The 19,288-nt window shown below is 44.2% G+C and overlaps 1 protein-coding gene across 1 annotated transcript in view; it reads right to left on the reverse strand.

Annotated features, from left to right (window-relative positions):
- Positions 1-4,481, reverse strand: part of LOC115167917 (adenosine deaminase) — a 44,625-nt gene extending 40,144 nt beyond the window's left edge. The window contains exon 1 of the mRNA XM_029722660.1: positions 4,336-4,481. Within this exon, the coding sequence (XP_029578520.1) occupies positions 4,336-4,476 (141 nt within the window). The 5' untranslated portion in view covers positions 4,477-4,481. The remainder of the gene's footprint in view (positions 1-4,335) is intronic.
- Between the last annotated feature and the right edge of the window lie 14,807 nt (positions 4,482-19,288).

Genomic DNA, 19,288 nt, shown 5'->3' on the forward strand with positions numbered 1-19,288 from the left:
TGTGAGGGCACTGAATCACTGGCAATTCCGTGAGTTGCTGGAGGAATACCAGACAGAATACGGCGACTTGATATTTCACAATGAGGTGAGATGGCTGTCTCGTGGCAGAGTTTTGGAAAGATTTCTCTCCTCCATCAAATCTGTGAATTTGTTGCAAGAAAGAGGAGAGAGGAACCAGAGTGGATGATCCACAGTTAATATTAAAGCGGGCTTTTTTAACTGACATCACCTGCCACCTGAACACGGTGAATCTCCAGCTCCAAGGGAAAGCTAAAACTCCAGGCAAAATGCTGTTCATACCTGACAGACAGATTGTTCATTTCCCAAAACTCAGAGCAGTCACCACATCCAACCCAGAAATACCGCAACATTTTAGCTGCGATGTATTTGTGCGTGTGTTGGAAGAGTTGGAGTTTGAGTCAAGATTCAAGGATATGATGGGGTACAAGGAGTTTTTCCAACTTCATTGAGAACGCCTTTCATGTGCCAGTGGCATCTCTGACCCCAGTCATCACAGCCCTCGGCCCTGACCGTGCTGGCATAGAGAGTGAGATAGTGGAGCTGCAGGCAAATGACACATTGCAAGGTGAACTAAGATCAGGTGTTACCCATTTCTGGAGCCTTGTGTAAGACAGAGTATCCACTTCTGAAGCAGTGTGTGCAAATGGTAACATTTTTTGTCAGCACTTATTTATGTTAAGCAAAATTTTCAACAATGTACATTGTGAAACAAAAACAGACTGACCAATGCACACCTGGATTGCCTCACAAGGATAGCAACAGACTATACATTTAGAATGAATTCAGTCAAGGAGCAGAAGGGACCTTTTCACTCAGTCAACTACGGAGGTAACCCTTAATATGGGTCTTATACATGTGATGTAGCCTAATATATATATATATATATATATATATATATGTGTATGTATGTGTGTGTGTGTAAAGTCCCTTTATCAGGACCCTGTCTTTCAAAGATAATCCAAATAACTTCACAGATCTTCATTGTAAAGGGTTTAAACACTGTTTCCCATGCTTGTTCAATGAACCATAAACAACTAATGAACATGCACCTGTGGAACAGTTGATAACCTCTCTGGGACGCTAGCGTCCCACCCGCGGGACACACTGCCAACAGCCAGCGAAATAGCAGGGCAGCAAATTCAAAAACAACAAAAATCTCATAACTCAAATTTCTCAAACATACAACTATTATATCCCATTTTAAAATATATTCTCGTTAATCCAACCACATTGTCCGACTTCAAAAAGGCTTTACGGCGAAAGCATAACATTAGATTATGTTATGACAGCGCCTAAACAAGAAAAACCACACAGCCATTTTCCAAGCAAGGAGAGGCGTCACAAAAACCAGAAATACAGCTAAAATTAAATCACTAACCTTTGATGATGATCTTCATCAGATGACACTCCCAGGACTCAATGTTACACAATACATGTATGTTTTGTTCGATAAAGTTCATATTTATATCCCCCCAAAAAATTTACATTGGCGCGTGATGTTCAGAAATGTTTTGCCTCCCAAAACTTCCAGTGAATGAGCACATCAATTTACAAAAATACTCATCATAAACATTGATAAAATTTACAACAGTTACTGAAAGAATTATAGATACACTTCTCCTTAATGCAACCGCTGTGTCAGATTTCAAAATAGCTTTACGGCGAAAGCACATTGTACTCAGAATATTGAACAGAGCTCAGCCATCAAAACAAGCTATACAGTTACCCGCCAAGTTCTGGAGTCAACTAAACTCTTACAAATCTTCACTTACCTTTGCTGATCTTCGTTGGAATGCACTCCCAGGACTCCCACAAGAAATGTTCGTTTTGTTCGATAAACTCCATATTTATGTTCAAATACCTTCGTTTTGTTCGCGCGTTCAGATCACTAATCCAAAAGGCATAATGCGCGAGCGCAAAACCCGAGACGAAAAGTCAAATAGTTCCATTACCGTTCGTAGAAACATGTCAAACGATGTTTACAATCAATCCTTAGGGTCTTTTTAACATAAATCTTCGATAATATTCCAAACGGACAATAGCATATTCATTACAGAGGAAAAAGAAGGAGCAGCGCGTAAACAACTCACTGGTCCCAGGCTTGAGACAGCTTTTATTCTCTGCCAAGTAACAGTAGAAGCATGAAACAAGGTTCTAAAGACTGTTGACATCTAGTGGAAGCCTTAGGAAGTGCAAAATGACCCCACGGACACTGTAGTTTGGAAAGGCAATCAGTTGAAAAACTACAAACCACTTCCTGGTTGGATTTTTTCTCAGGTTTTTGCCTGTCATATGAGTTCTGCTTTACTCACAGACATCATTCAAACAGTTTTAGAAACTTCAGAGTGTTTTCTACCCGAATCTACTAATAATATGCATATCCTACCTTCTGGGCCCGAGTAGCAGGCAGTTTAATTTGGGCACGTCATTCATCTGAATTTCCGAATGCTGCCCCCCTGTCACTAAAAAGTTAAGACACTAACAGCTTACAGACGGTAGGTAATTAAGGTCACAGTTATGAAAACTTAGGACCCCAGTGACCTTTCTGCTGACTCAAAAACACCAAAAGAAAGATGCACAGGGTCCCTACTCATCTGCGTGAACATGCCTTAGGCATGCTGCAAGGAGGCATGAGGACTACAGATGTGGCCAGGGCAATAAATTGCAATGTCCGTACTGTGAGACGCCTAAGACAGGACGGACAGTTGATAGTCCTCGCAGTGGCAGACCACGTGTAACAACACCTGCACAGGATCGGTACATCCGAACATCACACCTGCGGGACAGGTACAGGATGGCAACAACTGCCCGAGTTACACCAGGAACGCACAATCCCTCCATCAGTGCGCAGATTGTACACAATAGGCTGAGTGAGGCTGGGCTGAGGGCTTGTAGGCCAGTTGTAAGACAAGTCCTCACCAGACATCACCGGCAACAACGTCACCTATGGGCACAAACCCACCATCGCTGGACCAGACAGGACTGGCAAAGTGCTCTTCACTGACGAGTGCAGTTCCAGATTCGCGTTTATCGTTGAAGGAATGAGCGTTACACCGAGGCCTGTACTCTGGAGCAAGATTAATTTGGAGGGTCCGTCATGGTCTGGGGCGGTGTGTCACAGCATCATCAGACTGAGTTTGTTGTCATTGCAGGCAATCTGGACGCTGTGCATTACAGGGAAGACATCCTCCTCCCTCATGTGGTACCCTTCCTGCAGGCTCATCCTGACATGACCCTCCAGCATGACAATGCCACCAGCCATACTGCTCGTTCTGTGTATGATTTCCTGTAAGACAGGAATGTCAGTGTTCTGCCATGGCCAGCAAAGAGCCCGGGACTCAATCCCATTGTGCACATCTGGTACTTGTTGGATCGGAGGGTGAGGGCTAGGGCCATTTCCCCCAGAAATGTCTGGGAACTTGCAGGTGCCTTGGTGGAAGAGTGGGGTAACATCTCACAGCAAGAACTGGCAAATCTGGTGCAGTCCATGAGGAGGAGATGCACTGCAGTACTTAATGCAGCTGGTGGCCACACCAGATACTGACTGTTACTTTTGATTTTGACCCCCCTCCTTTGTTCAGGGTCACATTCCATTTCTGTTAGTCACACATCTGTGGAACTTGTTCAGTTTATGTCTCAGTTGTTGAATCTTGTTATGTTCGTACAAATACTTACACATGTTACGTTTGCTGAAAATAACGCAGTTGACAGTGAGGATGTCTTTTTTTTTTAAACTGAGTTTATACATTTGTGATGTGCTGTAAATCAAATCAATTGCATGTGATCTATTGCTCCGAATTTCCTCTCAATTGATAATATTGGAAGAAAAAGTACAACAAATGTAAGTTCTGTGCCGGCCTCTGAATGATTGTCTCAACCCAAAGTGGCACCCTTACAAAAAATAGTGAGAAACACAGATCTAGGGTATGCATTCTCCATTTAAGGTGTTGTTCGGCGAGGCTTGTGCAAATGTATTGGTTAATTGCGCAAGGACGGCAGTTCTGCTGTAGTAGTAGACTGGGACTCCTTAAAAACATGCCACTTTGTCCGAAGTGATTTTCGCTAACCTTAACCAAATGCTCCTAACCTGCTGCGTGAGTTCTCCTAACCTGTAGACTACCTTTCGTTTCTTCTAACCATGTGCATCCGGGGTTTTAGAAACAAACAGATGAATAAACGACGTGAAACCTTACCATATAAACAATGTAGCCGAGTGAACTGGTATATTTCCTCAATACAACAACGTGGTTGAGTGAATCATTTACTGCAAAATTCGCTTTGCCTGATACATTATGTTCTTCATTTGTAACTTACCTTTGGTTTGTTAAATCCTATTTGCTCAGTAACGTGTTCTGCCATTGTGAAAGCTCTCCTGTGACTGCCGATGAATGTGAAACTGCTGATCGCACAGAATGAGTGGCGCGACTTCAAGCTTCTCCCGGTCAGGCCTAACATTGCCATTATATAGGCAGGCCTACATGGCTAGCGCGACACGCCTTGATCCAACCCACCACAAAACTGAGCACAGACGTGAATTCAACAACTATTCCACGTTCCAGTCGGTATTGGCATAAACGCGCTCGTAAATCGAGTTTATCCACCTCTATACATCTATTAAGACCTATGGATACATTTCATGGTTACACTGTTTCCACGATGTAACCAGTAGAATAGTTGTGGTGTGTAGGATTAGCAGCACAGGTTAATCCTATGCTTAGACGGTTAACAATGACCTGATTAGGCCTATATCCTGTCCAGAGCTACTATAGCCAGGACTCTACTTCTGGTAAGGAAATACATAAAGGCCTAATGATGATGATAAATAAATCAATGTTACATCAAAACCATTACATTTGTATTTGTATTGGTGGTGCCACACTGTGGTGTAAGGGAAATGGGGACATCCATGGGACCCATGTGTCAGGTTCTCTTACAGGAGATAATGGGGCCTGCCCTGAGGCCGGGCCACTATTGAATGTGCTCTTCTTTGAGTTAAAGATCAGCATGATGAGCATATTATGACAGGTTCCATGTTTGTCAGTCTTAACTGTGAGTTACGCTTGATAAACTGACTGAGATGTCTATCAAGTGCTGGGCCACTTCCTGTCTCTGCACTTCCAGTCTCTGGGCAGGAAATAGGTGCATCCTACAGTCAAAATTACAAATGGACATCTTTCTAACAGCATTGCCATCAGGTACAGTAGGCTATTAATGCCATACAGACAGTATACACCCTTGCAGTATACACACTTGTTAAATTAGTTTTGCCTGCATGGCTCGTTTATATTAATTTGTTTGTTTGTTTTATTGTTTTTAACCTTTTATTTAACTGAGCAAGTCAGTTAAGAACACATTCTTGTTTTACAATGACGTCCTACCCCGACCAAACCCGGAAGATGCTGGGCCAATTGTGCGCCGCCCTATGGGACTCCCTATCACTGCCGGTTGTGATACAGCCTGGGATCGAGCCAGAGTCTGTAGTGACACCTCTAGCACTGAGATGCAATGCCTTAGACCGCTGTGCCACTCGGGAAAAAAACAGCTGCAGTTGCATATTTTTTTTGTATTAATGCCTATTCTTTGACACTGAGATTATTTAGGTTATAAAAATCCAGTGAAACAGTGTGGCGTTAGGGTAACCCACTAACAGGTTGTTGAAATTCACAACACTATTAGGATGTAGCACCCCCCTGTGGATGTAATCTGAAGGCTGCCTTCATTTATTTATACATGGTTCTATAGAATATCCCGTTAGAAACCGGTGACTGTAGTGTACAATGGGCAACATACACATTTTAAGACACTAGACTGCCAATGACTTCAAACTTGCATCAAACCTCACAATTGTGTTGTTTTTTTCTACTCCGGCACAGGTTGCTTCCTCCATAGTTCTGTCCATGCTTCCTCCACATATTACATGAATGCCCTTGGGACCTCCTGATTCAACCCTTTAGGTTTGCAAGGTATGTTAACATAGATAAGAAAGGTTGTCTAAAAACACAATTTAAATGGCCATGAATCATGCAGTTAAAGGGGCAATCAGCAGTTGCTACATCCATTTTTGGACTTAATGACATGTACCCATTGATTCTCGAAGAATAGAACTTCTAAATGCCTCATGAGCTTAGTTCAACTGTTGTACCCCATCAGAACCCAAAATATCAACTTGTTTTACTCCAGTGTTTGTTAAAAAAGTAAATCTAAACAAATGCTATATAGCCTCAAAACATGATTAAAACTATACTTTTGATATCTTGTATGGTCAGTCCTTGCAGCCATCGCTCTGTCTTTGAGTTTAAGAGGGGTTACATTTCTCAGTCCACATTCCAAAACAGGGGTGGGGAGCATGCTTTATTAGTTTCTACTGCTGATTGACGCTTTTTATATTTCTCTGAATTGTGAACAGGGTTTCAGTCATCTATTAGTTTCAAAGGCATCACCGCCTGGTATGGCAACTGCTCTGCCTCCGACCGCAAAGCACTACAGAGGGTAGTGTGTACGGCCCAGTACATCACTGGGGCCAAGCTTCCTGGCGTCCAGGACCTCTATACCAGGCGGTGTCAGAGGAAGGCCCAAAAAATTGCCAAGGACTCCAGCCACCCTAGTTATAGACTGTTCTCTCTGCTACCGCACGGCAAGCGGTACCGGAGCGCCAAGTCTAGGCTTCTTAACAGCTTCTACCCCCAAGCCATAAGACTCTTGAACAGTTAATCAAATGGTTACCCGGACTATTTGCATTGTCCCCACCCCACCCCCCATTTTTACACTGCTGCTACTCTCTGTTTATTATCTATGCATAGTCACTTTGCCTCTACCTACATGTACATATTACCTCAATTACATCGACTAACCGGTGCCCCCGCACATTGACTCTGTACAGGTACACCCTGTATATACCCTCGCTACTGTTATTTTATTGTTGCTCCTTAATTATTTGTTATATTTCTATTATTATTATGAAAAAAATAATCTTCTTAAAACTGCATTGTTGCTTAGGGGCTTGTAAAGTAAGCATTTCACTGTAAGGTCTACACCTGTTGTATTCGGCGCATGTGACAAATAACATTTGATATGATTTGATTTGAAAGTTCAGTCATACTTATTTATGCAAATGTAGGAGTTCCTGGTAAGACTAATAAGTAGTAGTAGTATTAAATACTACTACTACTTAATACTACTACTGCTTACAGTATTAGTCCTACCAGGAACTCTTTACATTTGCATAGACACAGTAAGTATGACTGAACTTTATGAGCCTCACTATTATGATCATCTTTAGATGTATTTTATCATTGTAATCTACTGTAGTATTCCTAAGTATTTGATATACAGGTAGCTTATTGTATCACATTTTGTCAACATGAACTAATCAAGATGGGCTTCATATTCATAGTACATGTTTAACCTGTGTTGTGTGTGATAAATCAAAGTGGCAGTTATATATGTCTCATGTTGTTTTTGTTCTACACAAAACAGAGATTTGTTTTGTGTTCAAGTTGATGAGTCGAGTCATGGATGTGATAGTGGTTGTAAATGTGGACAAATCGTACAATTTTTTTAAACATTTTTTTTACCCACAAAAAAAAATCTCAAATAAACTTTAAAGAAGTGAACTGTCCCTTTAAATAACAAATGTCACACTTTGTCACGTCCTGACCAGTAAAGGGGTCTTTTGTCATTGTAGTATGGTCAGGGCGTGGCAGGGGGTGTTTGTTTTGTGTTTTGTGTTTTTTTGTCTAGGGGACTTTGCTTCTAGTTTTCATTTTCTATGTTCCGTTTTCCAGGTTTGGCTGAGTGTGGTTTCAAATCAGAGGCAGGTGTCTTTCGTTGTCTCTGATTGGAAGCCATACTTAGGCAGCCTGTTTTCCTTTGGGTTTTGTGGGTGGTTGTTTTTCATATAGTGCTTGTGTCCTTACGGAACTGTTGTTTGGCGTTAGTTTATATTTTGTTTAAGTGTTCTCTTATAATAAATAAAGAAGATGAGCATGATACCCGCTGCGCCTTGGTCTAGCTTTTACGACGCTCCTGACACACTTTACAATATGTACACGTGTTCTCATCCCTGGAGTGAGGGCTGAGACAAGAGAGAGCCAAAACCGCAAATAATCGGGATATTTAAGTATTATGGTTGTTGATACTAGTTCTGACAATGGTTTTGCCAAATCAATTTAACAATTTTATGACAAAAGAACTCAAAACATGGCAAGAGACAAGGAACGTCATCTGACCTGGAATTATACTGTGTACTATATTAACATAAAAGCACTGACTGGCTGTGTCATAGCCTGCTCACAGTAATAAAACAGTAATAACACAGTGATGCGGCCCTCATTGAATTTGTATCCTCATTGAGTTCAAATTCACATTCAAATTGCAAGTGACTCAATCACAAGTTGTATTCAATGCCAGTTTGTGTCATTCTGGGGCCCTCAGCAACGAAAGAGGTGTGATCCACCACACACGTTCCGAGCTGAGCTTCTCTCACAGTAACTTTGTTGGTTTAAACATTCCCATTACATCCCATGTGCATTGTGTCCCACAATATGTCATCATGCAGTTGCACAGCAGCCCACTACCGTTCACATGTGTCATCACATATTCATTCATTTTAGCAGTGGTTTGCATTGTAATAAAGGCTAAATCTCAGTTGTCTTCAGTACGCTGTATGCAGTACAGTATATCTCCACCACTGAAGTAAAGGGCACAGTCTCAGCTAAAAAATATTGACACAGCTCACCACATGTTTGGAAGTGGTCTCACAGATGAATTTGGTCCTTGTACCGTATTTATTTGTTCTCCAGTTAATTGTTGTAACTGCGGCTAGAAATGGATGTGTTGTTGGTTTAGGTGTGTCTAAATGCATTGCACATGGCTATTTCTACAATATGTTACTGCAATTATCTTTCCATAAACAGCTACCTTTGTGTACTGAAGGTTATTTGCGTAACGCCGGTTCTCTGATATTATGAGTGTGATATCTCACAGTTGGATTCACCGAATCTCTAAGCAGCTTGAAGAACCAATCATACATGTCTGTCGGAGACAGACAGGTTGTCACGCCCTAACCTGAGAGAGACGTTTTGTTTCTCTATTTTGGTTAGGTCAGGGTGTGATTTGGGTGTGCATTCGAGATTTGTAGTTCTTTGTTGTATTCTATGTTTTCTATTTCTATGTTGTTAGGTTCTAGTTTTGTATTTCTATGTTGGTTTGTTTGGGATGATCTCCAATTAGAGGCAGCTGGCCCTCGTTGTCTCTAATTGGAGATCATACTTAAGTAGGGTTTTTTCCACCTGGGTTTGTGGGACATTAGTTTTGAGTAGTGTCTGTTTCACCTCTGCGTCACGGTTTGTTGTTTTGTCGTCATTCAAGTTTATTTATGTATTGCATAGTTTCACAGTATAAATAAAATGTGGAACGACACACACGCTGTACTTTGGTCCGCTCATTCCTACGACAACCGTGACAGAATCTCCCATCACCAAGGGACCAAGCAGCGTGGTATGGACCAGTGGACTATTGAGGAGATAAGGAGTATATCCAGGGCTTTGGAGGATTTAGGGGCAGAAGAAAAGCGCCTCCCATGGGAACAGGTGGAGGCAACGAGGGCGCGGCAACAAGGGAAGCACGAGAGGCAGCCCCCAACATTATTTTTTGGGGGGCACACGGGGAGATTGGCAGAGTCAGGTTGGAGACCTGAGACAACTCCCCGTGCTTACTGTGAGGTGCGTGTCACCAGTCTGACGCCACCTGTGCCAGCCCCACGCATCAGGTCTCTAGTGCGCCTGCCCAGTCCGGTGTGTCCTGTTCCTGCTCCTCGCACTCGCCCTGAGGTGCGTGTTACCAGTCTGGTGCCACCTGTACCAGCTCCACGCATTAGGCCTCCAGTGTGTCTTCCCAGTCCAGAGCTTCCGGCGACAGTTCCCAGTCCAGAGCTTCCGGCGACGTCCCCCAGTCTGGAGCCTCCAGAGACGTTCTCCAGTCCGGTGAGACCTGTTCCGGCTCCACGTAAGAAGCCTCCAGTGATGATCCATGGTCCGAAGCCTCCAGTGATGATCCATGGCACGAAGCCTGTAGGGATGATCCATGGCCCGGAGCCTGTAGGGATAATCCATGGCAAGAAGCCTGTAGGGATGATCCATGGCACAAAGCCTCCAGTGGTGATCCATGGCACGGAGCCTGCAGTGATGATCCATAGCATGGAGCCTGCAGCGACGGTTCCCGGTCCGGAACCTCCTGAGACGGCCTACAGTCCGGAACCTCCTGAGACTGCCTACAGTCCGGAACCTCCTGAGACGGCCTACAGTCCGGAACCTCCTGAGACGGGCTTCAGTCCGGAACCTCCTGAGATGGCCTACAGTCCGGAACCTCCAGCGACGGCCTACAGTCCGGACCCTCCAGCGACGGCCCCAAGTCCGGACCCTCCAGCGACGGCCCCAAGTCCGTACCCTCCAGCGACGGCCTGCAGCCCAGAGCCTCCAGCGACGGCCTGCAGCCCAGAGCCTCCAGCGACGGCCTGCAGCCCAGAGCCTCCAGCGGTGGCCTGCAGCCCAGAGCCTCCAGCGGTGGCCTGCAGCCCAGAGCCTCCAGCGGCGGTCTGCAGCCCAGAGCCTCCAGCAGCGGTCTGCAGCCCAGAGCCTCCAGCGGCGGCTTACCGCCCAGAACCTCCGGCGTTGATCTACGGCCCGATTCATCCAGTGACAATCCACGGTTCAGAGCTTACGGCGATGATGAATGGCACCACTGGATGATACAGATCTCATCCCAAATGTCTGGGTTAGGCTTGGCATCTGCCACACAATCTGGAATAGCTGAGAGGAGTTGTTTGCCACGGGGGGGTGCGAGAGGGGAGTTTCCTCCGGTCATAACAGTCCCTCTCTCCACTGCCACCCCCCATGGGTTCAGGTCACTCAATGCTGAGTCTGGCGGCTGCTCGTTTGCAGACAGTGAATATCTGTCATCTGCCACAGGTACCCCGCTAAGGGCGGAAGAGGGTCTAGAGGTAATGGCTTGCGCCTCCTCTTCCTACTCCGCTGCCTGGAGGGGGTCTTTCATGCCATCGTCATCGTTGAGGTCCTCTTCCCCTTTGCCACCTGAGCTAATAGCCTAGCTAGTTAGCACAGTGCTAGCCAGAGAAGTTAGCACCATGTTGGTCTTGCAATGAACCAAAGTGTGGCTCTCGACTGATAAGCAGACGGTCAGTCTATTCAATGCAAAACGTCAGTGGGTTGACCTAAATGAGAGAGCGCTAGTAATTCCACGCTTCCAGGTAGAATTTTTTGTTGTTGTAGAATAGCTATCCTTGCAGCTTAGCTAGCCAAGTCTCACGATAACCACCACAGGAGACAAAAGGAAAAAAGAGCGGAAAAGCTGCTTACCCAAATCGAAAAGGTTCCTTTCTGTGAATTCACCCAACACAAAAGACGAAAGCTGAAAATCCTGCTCTAGTCGGCGTAGCCTTCCAGTTGAACAGGAAAACAGATCAAGTCGTGCTCAGGAGAGACAGGAGTTTCCTAGCAGACAGACTAGGACTGTGTCCCAAATGGCAACCTATTTCCTATGTAATGGGCTACTTTTGACCAGGGCCCGTAATAGTGCACTAAATAGGGAATAGGGTGCCATTTGGGACAGAACCTGGGAGAGAGTGTAGTGCCCCACACTACTGACGTCACCAGGTGACCTTCTGGTCAGGACACTGTCCTTATCAGAATGTTTAGTTGTTCCGGAGTGTCTGTGACAGCCCTATGTCATTTTCACACATTGACCTGGAATGCCTGGAATCTAGGTGTCATTTCCTTCAATAGCAAAACATCTTGGCTGCCGGAGACTATCCCTCCATGTTGGAGAGTTGGAGAGCTCTCTGTGTCTACATAGCTGAACTGTGTAAGCACATCTGGACCACAGCTGGGATTAAAGATTGACAAAATGTGGCTTTATTAAACCTGTTTTGACACTATCATTGCATCTTTTGTTTTCCCTCTTCTTAGTTAATTGTCAGTTACCAGAAAAGTATTTATTTGTGTTTTCTGACAGTACTGTGCCAATTTCAGACAATATACAGACATATGGCATGATGTAACAAATATGCAACTGTAGCATTTCCTATAGATTTCAAGAGGTCAGCAATCCATCTTCATGCAGGAACACATTTCCAGGGCCACACTTGTAGTACAGTACATCCCGAACTTAAAATAGTATTTCTCTCCAGCTGGTGTGCATTACTTTATGCTAATGTTAGAGCACTTTCTGCCCTGCCAAACTTTGCACCTGCAACCTCCTTATTCTCCTCCTTGCAAGATCCCTAACCAGGTTGTTCAAATCCATGTGTAGTCTGAGACCTCCACCTTTCCTGCTGATGCTCTGTTTGGTGCACCTTTTAGCTTGGTGGAAAGACATAAAGAGAGGCTTCATGCATTGCAGTAATCATGTATACTACAAAGTCTTGGTCGACAGTGATTTAGACGTAGTCATTTGGTAACATTTCAGAGCTTAAACAGTTAAGAACACATTGTTTCAATGTTGAAGTTGGATGAATTTACAGTAAACCCTGGGAGGAAAACACATCTTTCACATCATTCATTGTGCTTTATTCTTCCGGACTGAGTGAGGAATGTGGAAGAGCTAAGGCTTATTTTCAATAAATCAGGAATACTCAGCCTGTGAGTTTCTCTTTAGTTTAGAAGTTGGCAGTAAGACTGCGATGTCGGGCATCATCTCTGCCATGAGCTTTACTGGAATAATGAGTCAATGTATAGTACCAGTCAAAAGTTTGGACACAGCTACTCATTCAAGGGTTTTTCTTTATTTAGACTATTTTCTACATTGTAGCATAATAGTGAAGACATCAAAACTATGAAATAGCATATATGGAATCATGTAGTAACCAAAAATTGTTAAACAAATCTAAATAGATTTTATATTTTATATTATTCAGAGTAGCCACCCTTTGCCTTGATGACAGCTTTGCACACGCTTAGCATTCTCTCAACCAGCTTCACCTGGAATGGTTTTCTAACCATCTTGAAAGAGTTCCCACATATGCTGAGCACTTGTTGGCTGCTTTTCCTTCACTCTGCAGTCCAACTCTGTCAGTCTGGCAGCTCGGGGCAGTCTGGCAGCTCAGGGCAGTCTGGCAGCTCAGGGCAGTCTGGCAGCTCGGGACAGTCTGGCAGCTCGGGACAGTCTGGCAGCTCGGGACAGTCTGGGCAGTCCGGCAGCTCGGGACAGTCTGGGCAGTCCGGCAGCTCGGGGCAGTCTGGGCAGTCCGGCAGCTCGGGGCAGTCTGGCCACTCCGGCAGCTCGGGGCAGTCTGGCCACTCCGGCAGCTCGGGGCAGTCTGGCCACTCCGGCAGCTCGGGGCAGTCTGGCCACTCCGGCAGCTCGGGGCAGTCTGGCCACTCCGGCAGCTCGGGGCAGTCTGGCCACTCCGGCAGCTCGGGGCAGTCTGGCCACTCCGGCAGCTCGGGGCAGTCTGGCCACTCCGGCAGCTCGGGGCAGTCTGGCCACTCCGGCAGCTCGGGGCAGTCTGGCCACTCCGGCAGTTCGGGGCAGTCTGGCCACTCCGGGGCAGTCTGGCCACTCCGGCGACTGTTGACTGGCGGGCAGCTCCGACGACTGTTGACTGGCGGGCAGCTCCGACGACTGTTGACTGGCGGGCAGCTCCGACGACTGTTGACTGGCGGGCAGCCCTGGTGATGGTTGACTGGCGGGCAGCTCTGACGACTGTTGACTGGCGGGCAGCACTGACGACTGTTGACTGGCGGGCAGATCTGGTGACTGTTGACTGGCGGGCAGCACTGACGACTGTGACTGGCGGGCAGCACTGACGACTGTTGACTGGCGGGCAGATCTGGTGACTGTTGACTGGCGGGCAGCTCTGGTGACTGTTGACTGGCGGGCTGACGCACTATAATCCTGGTGCGTGGTGCTGGTACCGGATATGCCAGCTTGGGAACACGCACCTCTAGGCTAGTGCGTGGAGCGGGAACAGGATATATAGGACCATGGAGGCTTACTGGCGGTCTCGAGCTTAAACCTGGCATCGCCCTTTCTGGCTGAATGCCTACTACCCCCTGGTAACTGCGGGGTGCTGGTATAGCGCGTACTGGCCTAAAACACTTGGCCTCACCATAACACCCATTACCCCGAAGCATAAGACCTGTCCATTAACTGGCCTCCGAGAAACAGTCCGGGGATTTGGCCTGGGGCTCCAAACTTGCCCCGCCAAACTACCCATATGCCCCCCCAAAAAAAATTCTTGGGGTTGCCTCTCGGGTTTAATCGCCAGTCGTGTTCCTCGGTAGCATTCCCGGTCTTTGCTCCATTTCCTCCATGTATCCAATCCAAATTCCCTCTGCTCCTTCCTCTGCTGCTTGGTCCTTTGGTGGTGGGAGATTCTGTCACGCTTGTCGTCGGTGAAGGAGGACCAAAACGCAGCAGGTATGTGCAGGCTCATCTTGACTTTTATTAACTATCAAAATGAACACCAAAATAACAAACAGAATCACGATCGACAAAAAAACTGTCTGGTAAGGCCTAAGGCTCAACACAGAACAATCTCCCACAAAATACAAGACAAACACACCCAACTAATATAGGACTTCCAATCAAAGGCAACACCAAACAGCTGCCTTCAATTGGAAGTCCAACCCCAATTAACTCAACATAGAACCACACACACTAGACTAAACATAGAAATACATGAAAACCAAACAGTGCCCAAAAACCCCGGAATACTTATTCAAACACCCTTTTAACAAACACACCACCCTGAACCACATAAAACAAATACCCTCTGCCACGTCCTGACCAAACTACAATACTAATTAACCCTTATACTGGCCAGGACGTGACAGTTGGGCCATTGTCCTGTTGAAAAACAAATGATAGTCCCACTAAGCTCAAACCTGATGGGATGCATATCGCTGCAGAATGCTGTGGTAGCCGTGCTGGTTAAGTGTGCCTTGAATTCTAAATACATCACTGACAGTGTCACTAGCAAAGCACCCCCACACCATCACGCCTCTTCCTCCATGCTTCACAGTGGGAACCACACATGCAGAGATCATCCGTTCACATACTCTGCGTCTCACAAAGACACGGTGGTTGGAACCTAAAATCTCAAATTTGGACTCATCAGACCAAAGGACACATTTCCACTGCTCTAATGTCCATTGCTCATGTTTCTTGGCTCAAGCAAGTCTCTTCTTCTTATTGATGTCCTTTAGTAGGGGTTTCTTTGCAGCATTTCGACCATGAAAGCCTGATTCACGCAGTCTCCTCTGAACAGTTGATGTTGAGATGCGTCTGTTACTTGAACTCTGTGAAGCATTTTTTTGGGCTGCAATTTCTGAGGCTGGTAACTCTAATGAACTTACCCTCTGAAGCAGAGGTAACTCTGGGTCTTCCATTCCTGTGGCGGTCCCCACGCCACAGGAATCATAGCCCTTGATAGTTTTTGAGACTGCACCTGAAGGAACTTTCAAAGTTCTTGACATTTTGCGGATTGACTGACCTTCATGTCTTAAAATAATGATGGACTGTTGTTTCTCTTATTTGAGCTGTTCTTGCCATAATATGGACTTGGTCTTTTACCAAATATATTCTGCATACCAACCTTACCTTGTCCCAACACATCTGGTTGGCTCAAATGCACTAAGAAATTCCACAAATTAACTTTTAACAAGGCAAACCTGTTAAGTGAAATGCATTCCAGGTGACTACCTCATGAAGCTGGTTGAGAGAATGCCAAAAGGGTGCAAAGCTGTCATCAAGACAAAGGGTGGCTACTTTGAAGAATCTTAAATATATTTTGTTTTGTTTAACACATTTTTGGTTTCTACATGATTCCATGTGTTTTTTCATAGTTTCAATGTCTTCACTATTATTCTACAATGTAGAAAATAGTAAAACATAAAGACAAACCCTGGAATGAGTAGGTGTGTGCAAACCTTTGACTGGTACTGTAGATCACAACATCAGTCTACTGTATCTTTGACTTTTGGATACATCTACTATAGCTAAAACACTTATTTTTCTTACCTAACGTGATGCTGGACCACTTTTGCTATTTCTGAACTCATATTACCTCACACACACACACACACACACACACACACACACACACACACTCTGTCACGCTTGTTGAAATGAGTGGACCAAGGCGCAGCGTGCGTAGAGTTCCACATTATATTTAATAATGAAACTTAAAACAAAACAACAAAGAATATAACAAACGTGCAGTCACAGAGCACACAAAGCACTAACCAAAACAATATCCCACAATGCAGGTTGGAACAGGGACTCCTTAAGTATGATCCCCAATTAGAGACAACAATAATCAGCTGCCTCTAATTGGGAACCATACTCAAACCCAAACATAGAAATATAATTGACTAGAAAACCCCCTAGTCACGCCCTGACCTACAACACTGTAGGTCAGGGCGTGACACACACACACACACACACACACACACACACACACACACACACACACACACACACACACACACACACACACACACACACACACACACACACACACACACACACACACACAATGTGTCTTCCGCATCTTGAAGATACAAGCATATCTGCCAGTCTTGACAGCTTAAACATGGCACTGCTCGGAAGCCTGAAGCTGTTGGTTCAGAGATGCACCTGTGCCAAAACCTCAGACACCAACTTCAGAGCGCACTTGGCGCTGTTTGTGTGCGTGTGTGTCAGATACTGCCCTGGGGGAGAGGTGAGATATATTATTTGTGACTGTTGCTGGCCGCAGCTTATTGACTTTCATTTACATTCAGATCCCTCAGAGCACACCAACTGAGTGACACCCAAACCCACTAACCATAAAGCTGGCAGACCTCAACTCGCTTGGTTAGCTGATGAGAGAAATATGAGAGGTGAGAAATTTTGATTTACGGTGGAATAAGTGGATGCAATTATGGCTTCCGCAACTCTCTTTTTCATCTACTTTGTATGTTACAGTGTTTTTATGTTTGACCATTTTTGAATATTGTCACGAGAATTCTTCCCAATGTTCTAACCAAACTATTTTATAGCTTTGACCAATTCACCCGAGGTTGTAAATCCCGGGTAAAAAATAAGAATTAGGCAAAGTCTCAGATATTGCAAAAGGTAAGTTCTTTATTCACGAGTGCTCTGAAGTAAAAAATGCATACCTAGTCATTTTATAACTCCCACCCCATCCTACACACACACACGCACGGACGCATGCACGCATGCACACACACACACACACACACACACACACATACACACACACACACACACACACACAGTTTATCTCTTTTCTACCAGCCTGGCACTAGCCGTTCCTCTCCTCCCTAGATTAGAGGGGCCTTGGAAAAGTCCTCTTTCCTGTTGTCAGTTTTCAGAGTTACAACCAGGTCATGTGTAGTTCAATTGTCCTTTGTTTTCTCAACCATACATTTCTCACCCTTATAATTCTAATACATTTCACATAGTCTTATACGTTTCAGGGTGGAATTCTTTAGTCATTACTTTAAACATGTAAATTCCTTTATCAAATATTCAATGCCGTTTTTAGATATTTACTGAACGTTGGATGGACCTTTTCCTTGAACATATGTTAGCCATTCTAGCTCCATAGTGGCAGATTTGGTACAGTAGGCTAGATTTGCTTATATTTCTCAACACTTTGATCAATGCTTTCTTTTCTACATTTATAGGAGCCATAATATTTTCATGGCATTGCCCTACAGTCCATGTGTGATTGAATCAACATTTAATCAAATAGGGCTCCTCTATACCATTACATAGCAAAACAATATCACTCTTAAACTGAATGGGGTCATTGTATTGAGCCCTGAGGGACTCAGTCACAGTAATACTTTATTATCCTTTAGCTTTCCAACCAAACCCTGTGGGTTTTGGAAAGATAGATTGATTGTTGGGCTTACTTGGCTTTCGCAATCCTTTGATATTTGTAGATATACATTTTACTTAAGTATATCATTCATGATTTGATGCTCACGCTGGCATTGTTTTGCTCCTTTGACTGTATTATTTTTATTTAAAGCAAGTATTTTTTGTCAACACTTCAATTAATCCTTTTATTACCGCATACATTAGGACAAATAATAACATTTCCAATCAACTTAAACGTAAACTTGAACATTGTAATATCTTTGCTACACCTGTATGTTTGAACAAGCATTGTTTGAAATATGAATACTTTATTACAAAACAAAACAATATTCAGGGTTGGGTAGGTTACTTTCTGAATGTAATCCGTTACAGTTACTTTTACCTGTCCAAAATTGGAATCAATAACGTAACTTTTGGATTACCTAAACTCAGTAATGTAATATGATTAAGTAATTGGACTACTTTACATGTAATCAGTTACTCCCCAACCCTGACACTATTGCCACAAGTTGAATACTGTAGGCCCTTTGTTTTCTGCCCTGAAGCAAGGTCTCCTCCAAATGTCCAATGTGCGCTGTGGGTTACAGCAGGGCTATTGCCTTGCCTATAAGCTTGGGGGCATTCCAAATCCTGTATTTCTTGGACAGTATGAAAAGTAAATAAAAATGTGGAGAGAACAAAGTTTAGAGCAAACTGGCAATCAGTTCACGTCTGGTCTGCTGTAACTGGCTAACCACCTGGCTCCCACCTGTATTGGACATGTATACTTTCATCTGTCTCATTCTATTTTTAAACCATCTCTTTTCTTTTTCTTTCATTCCCTAGTCCCTTCTTTCTCCATGTGAACTGTTATCATGAATTCTCATGATTGAGTGGTATGTTGGACCAAGGAATTAATCCTGAATACTTTTGCCCAAGTAGTACTCAATGTATTATCAGATCCATTTCTTTACCAAAACTATTTCAATGGTATGCAGTGTTGTGGAAGCTACTCTGAAATCATAGTTGACCAAAGTACCAATTACTTCACTCTGGAAGAAGCTTCACTAAAGCTACCCTTAAGAAAAACATAGTTTATTTAACTGAAGTTACATTGAAAAAGTAGTTACATCCAAGCTAATTCGTAAAAAATTATCATATCTAAATCTGAAATGTCATAGACAAAAAATTGCAAGAACAGATCACTCTGGTATCAGATGTTAACATAATGTGTATTAAACACAAATTGTATTTAATTTATGCTAAAAAAGAAGTGTGTAGTTCCAGTAATTAGCTACACTGCTACATGGCAAAAAAGCAATTAACTACTGAAAATAGCAATATTTGAATTTAGTTCAACTACCACCAAGCTACTGGA

This window comes from Salmo trutta, chromosome 30 (genome assembly GCF_901001165.1).
Source record: "Salmo trutta chromosome 30, fSalTru1.1, whole genome shotgun sequence".
NCBI classification, from domain to species: Eukaryota; Metazoa; Chordata; class Actinopteri; order Salmoniformes; family Salmonidae; genus Salmo; species Salmo trutta.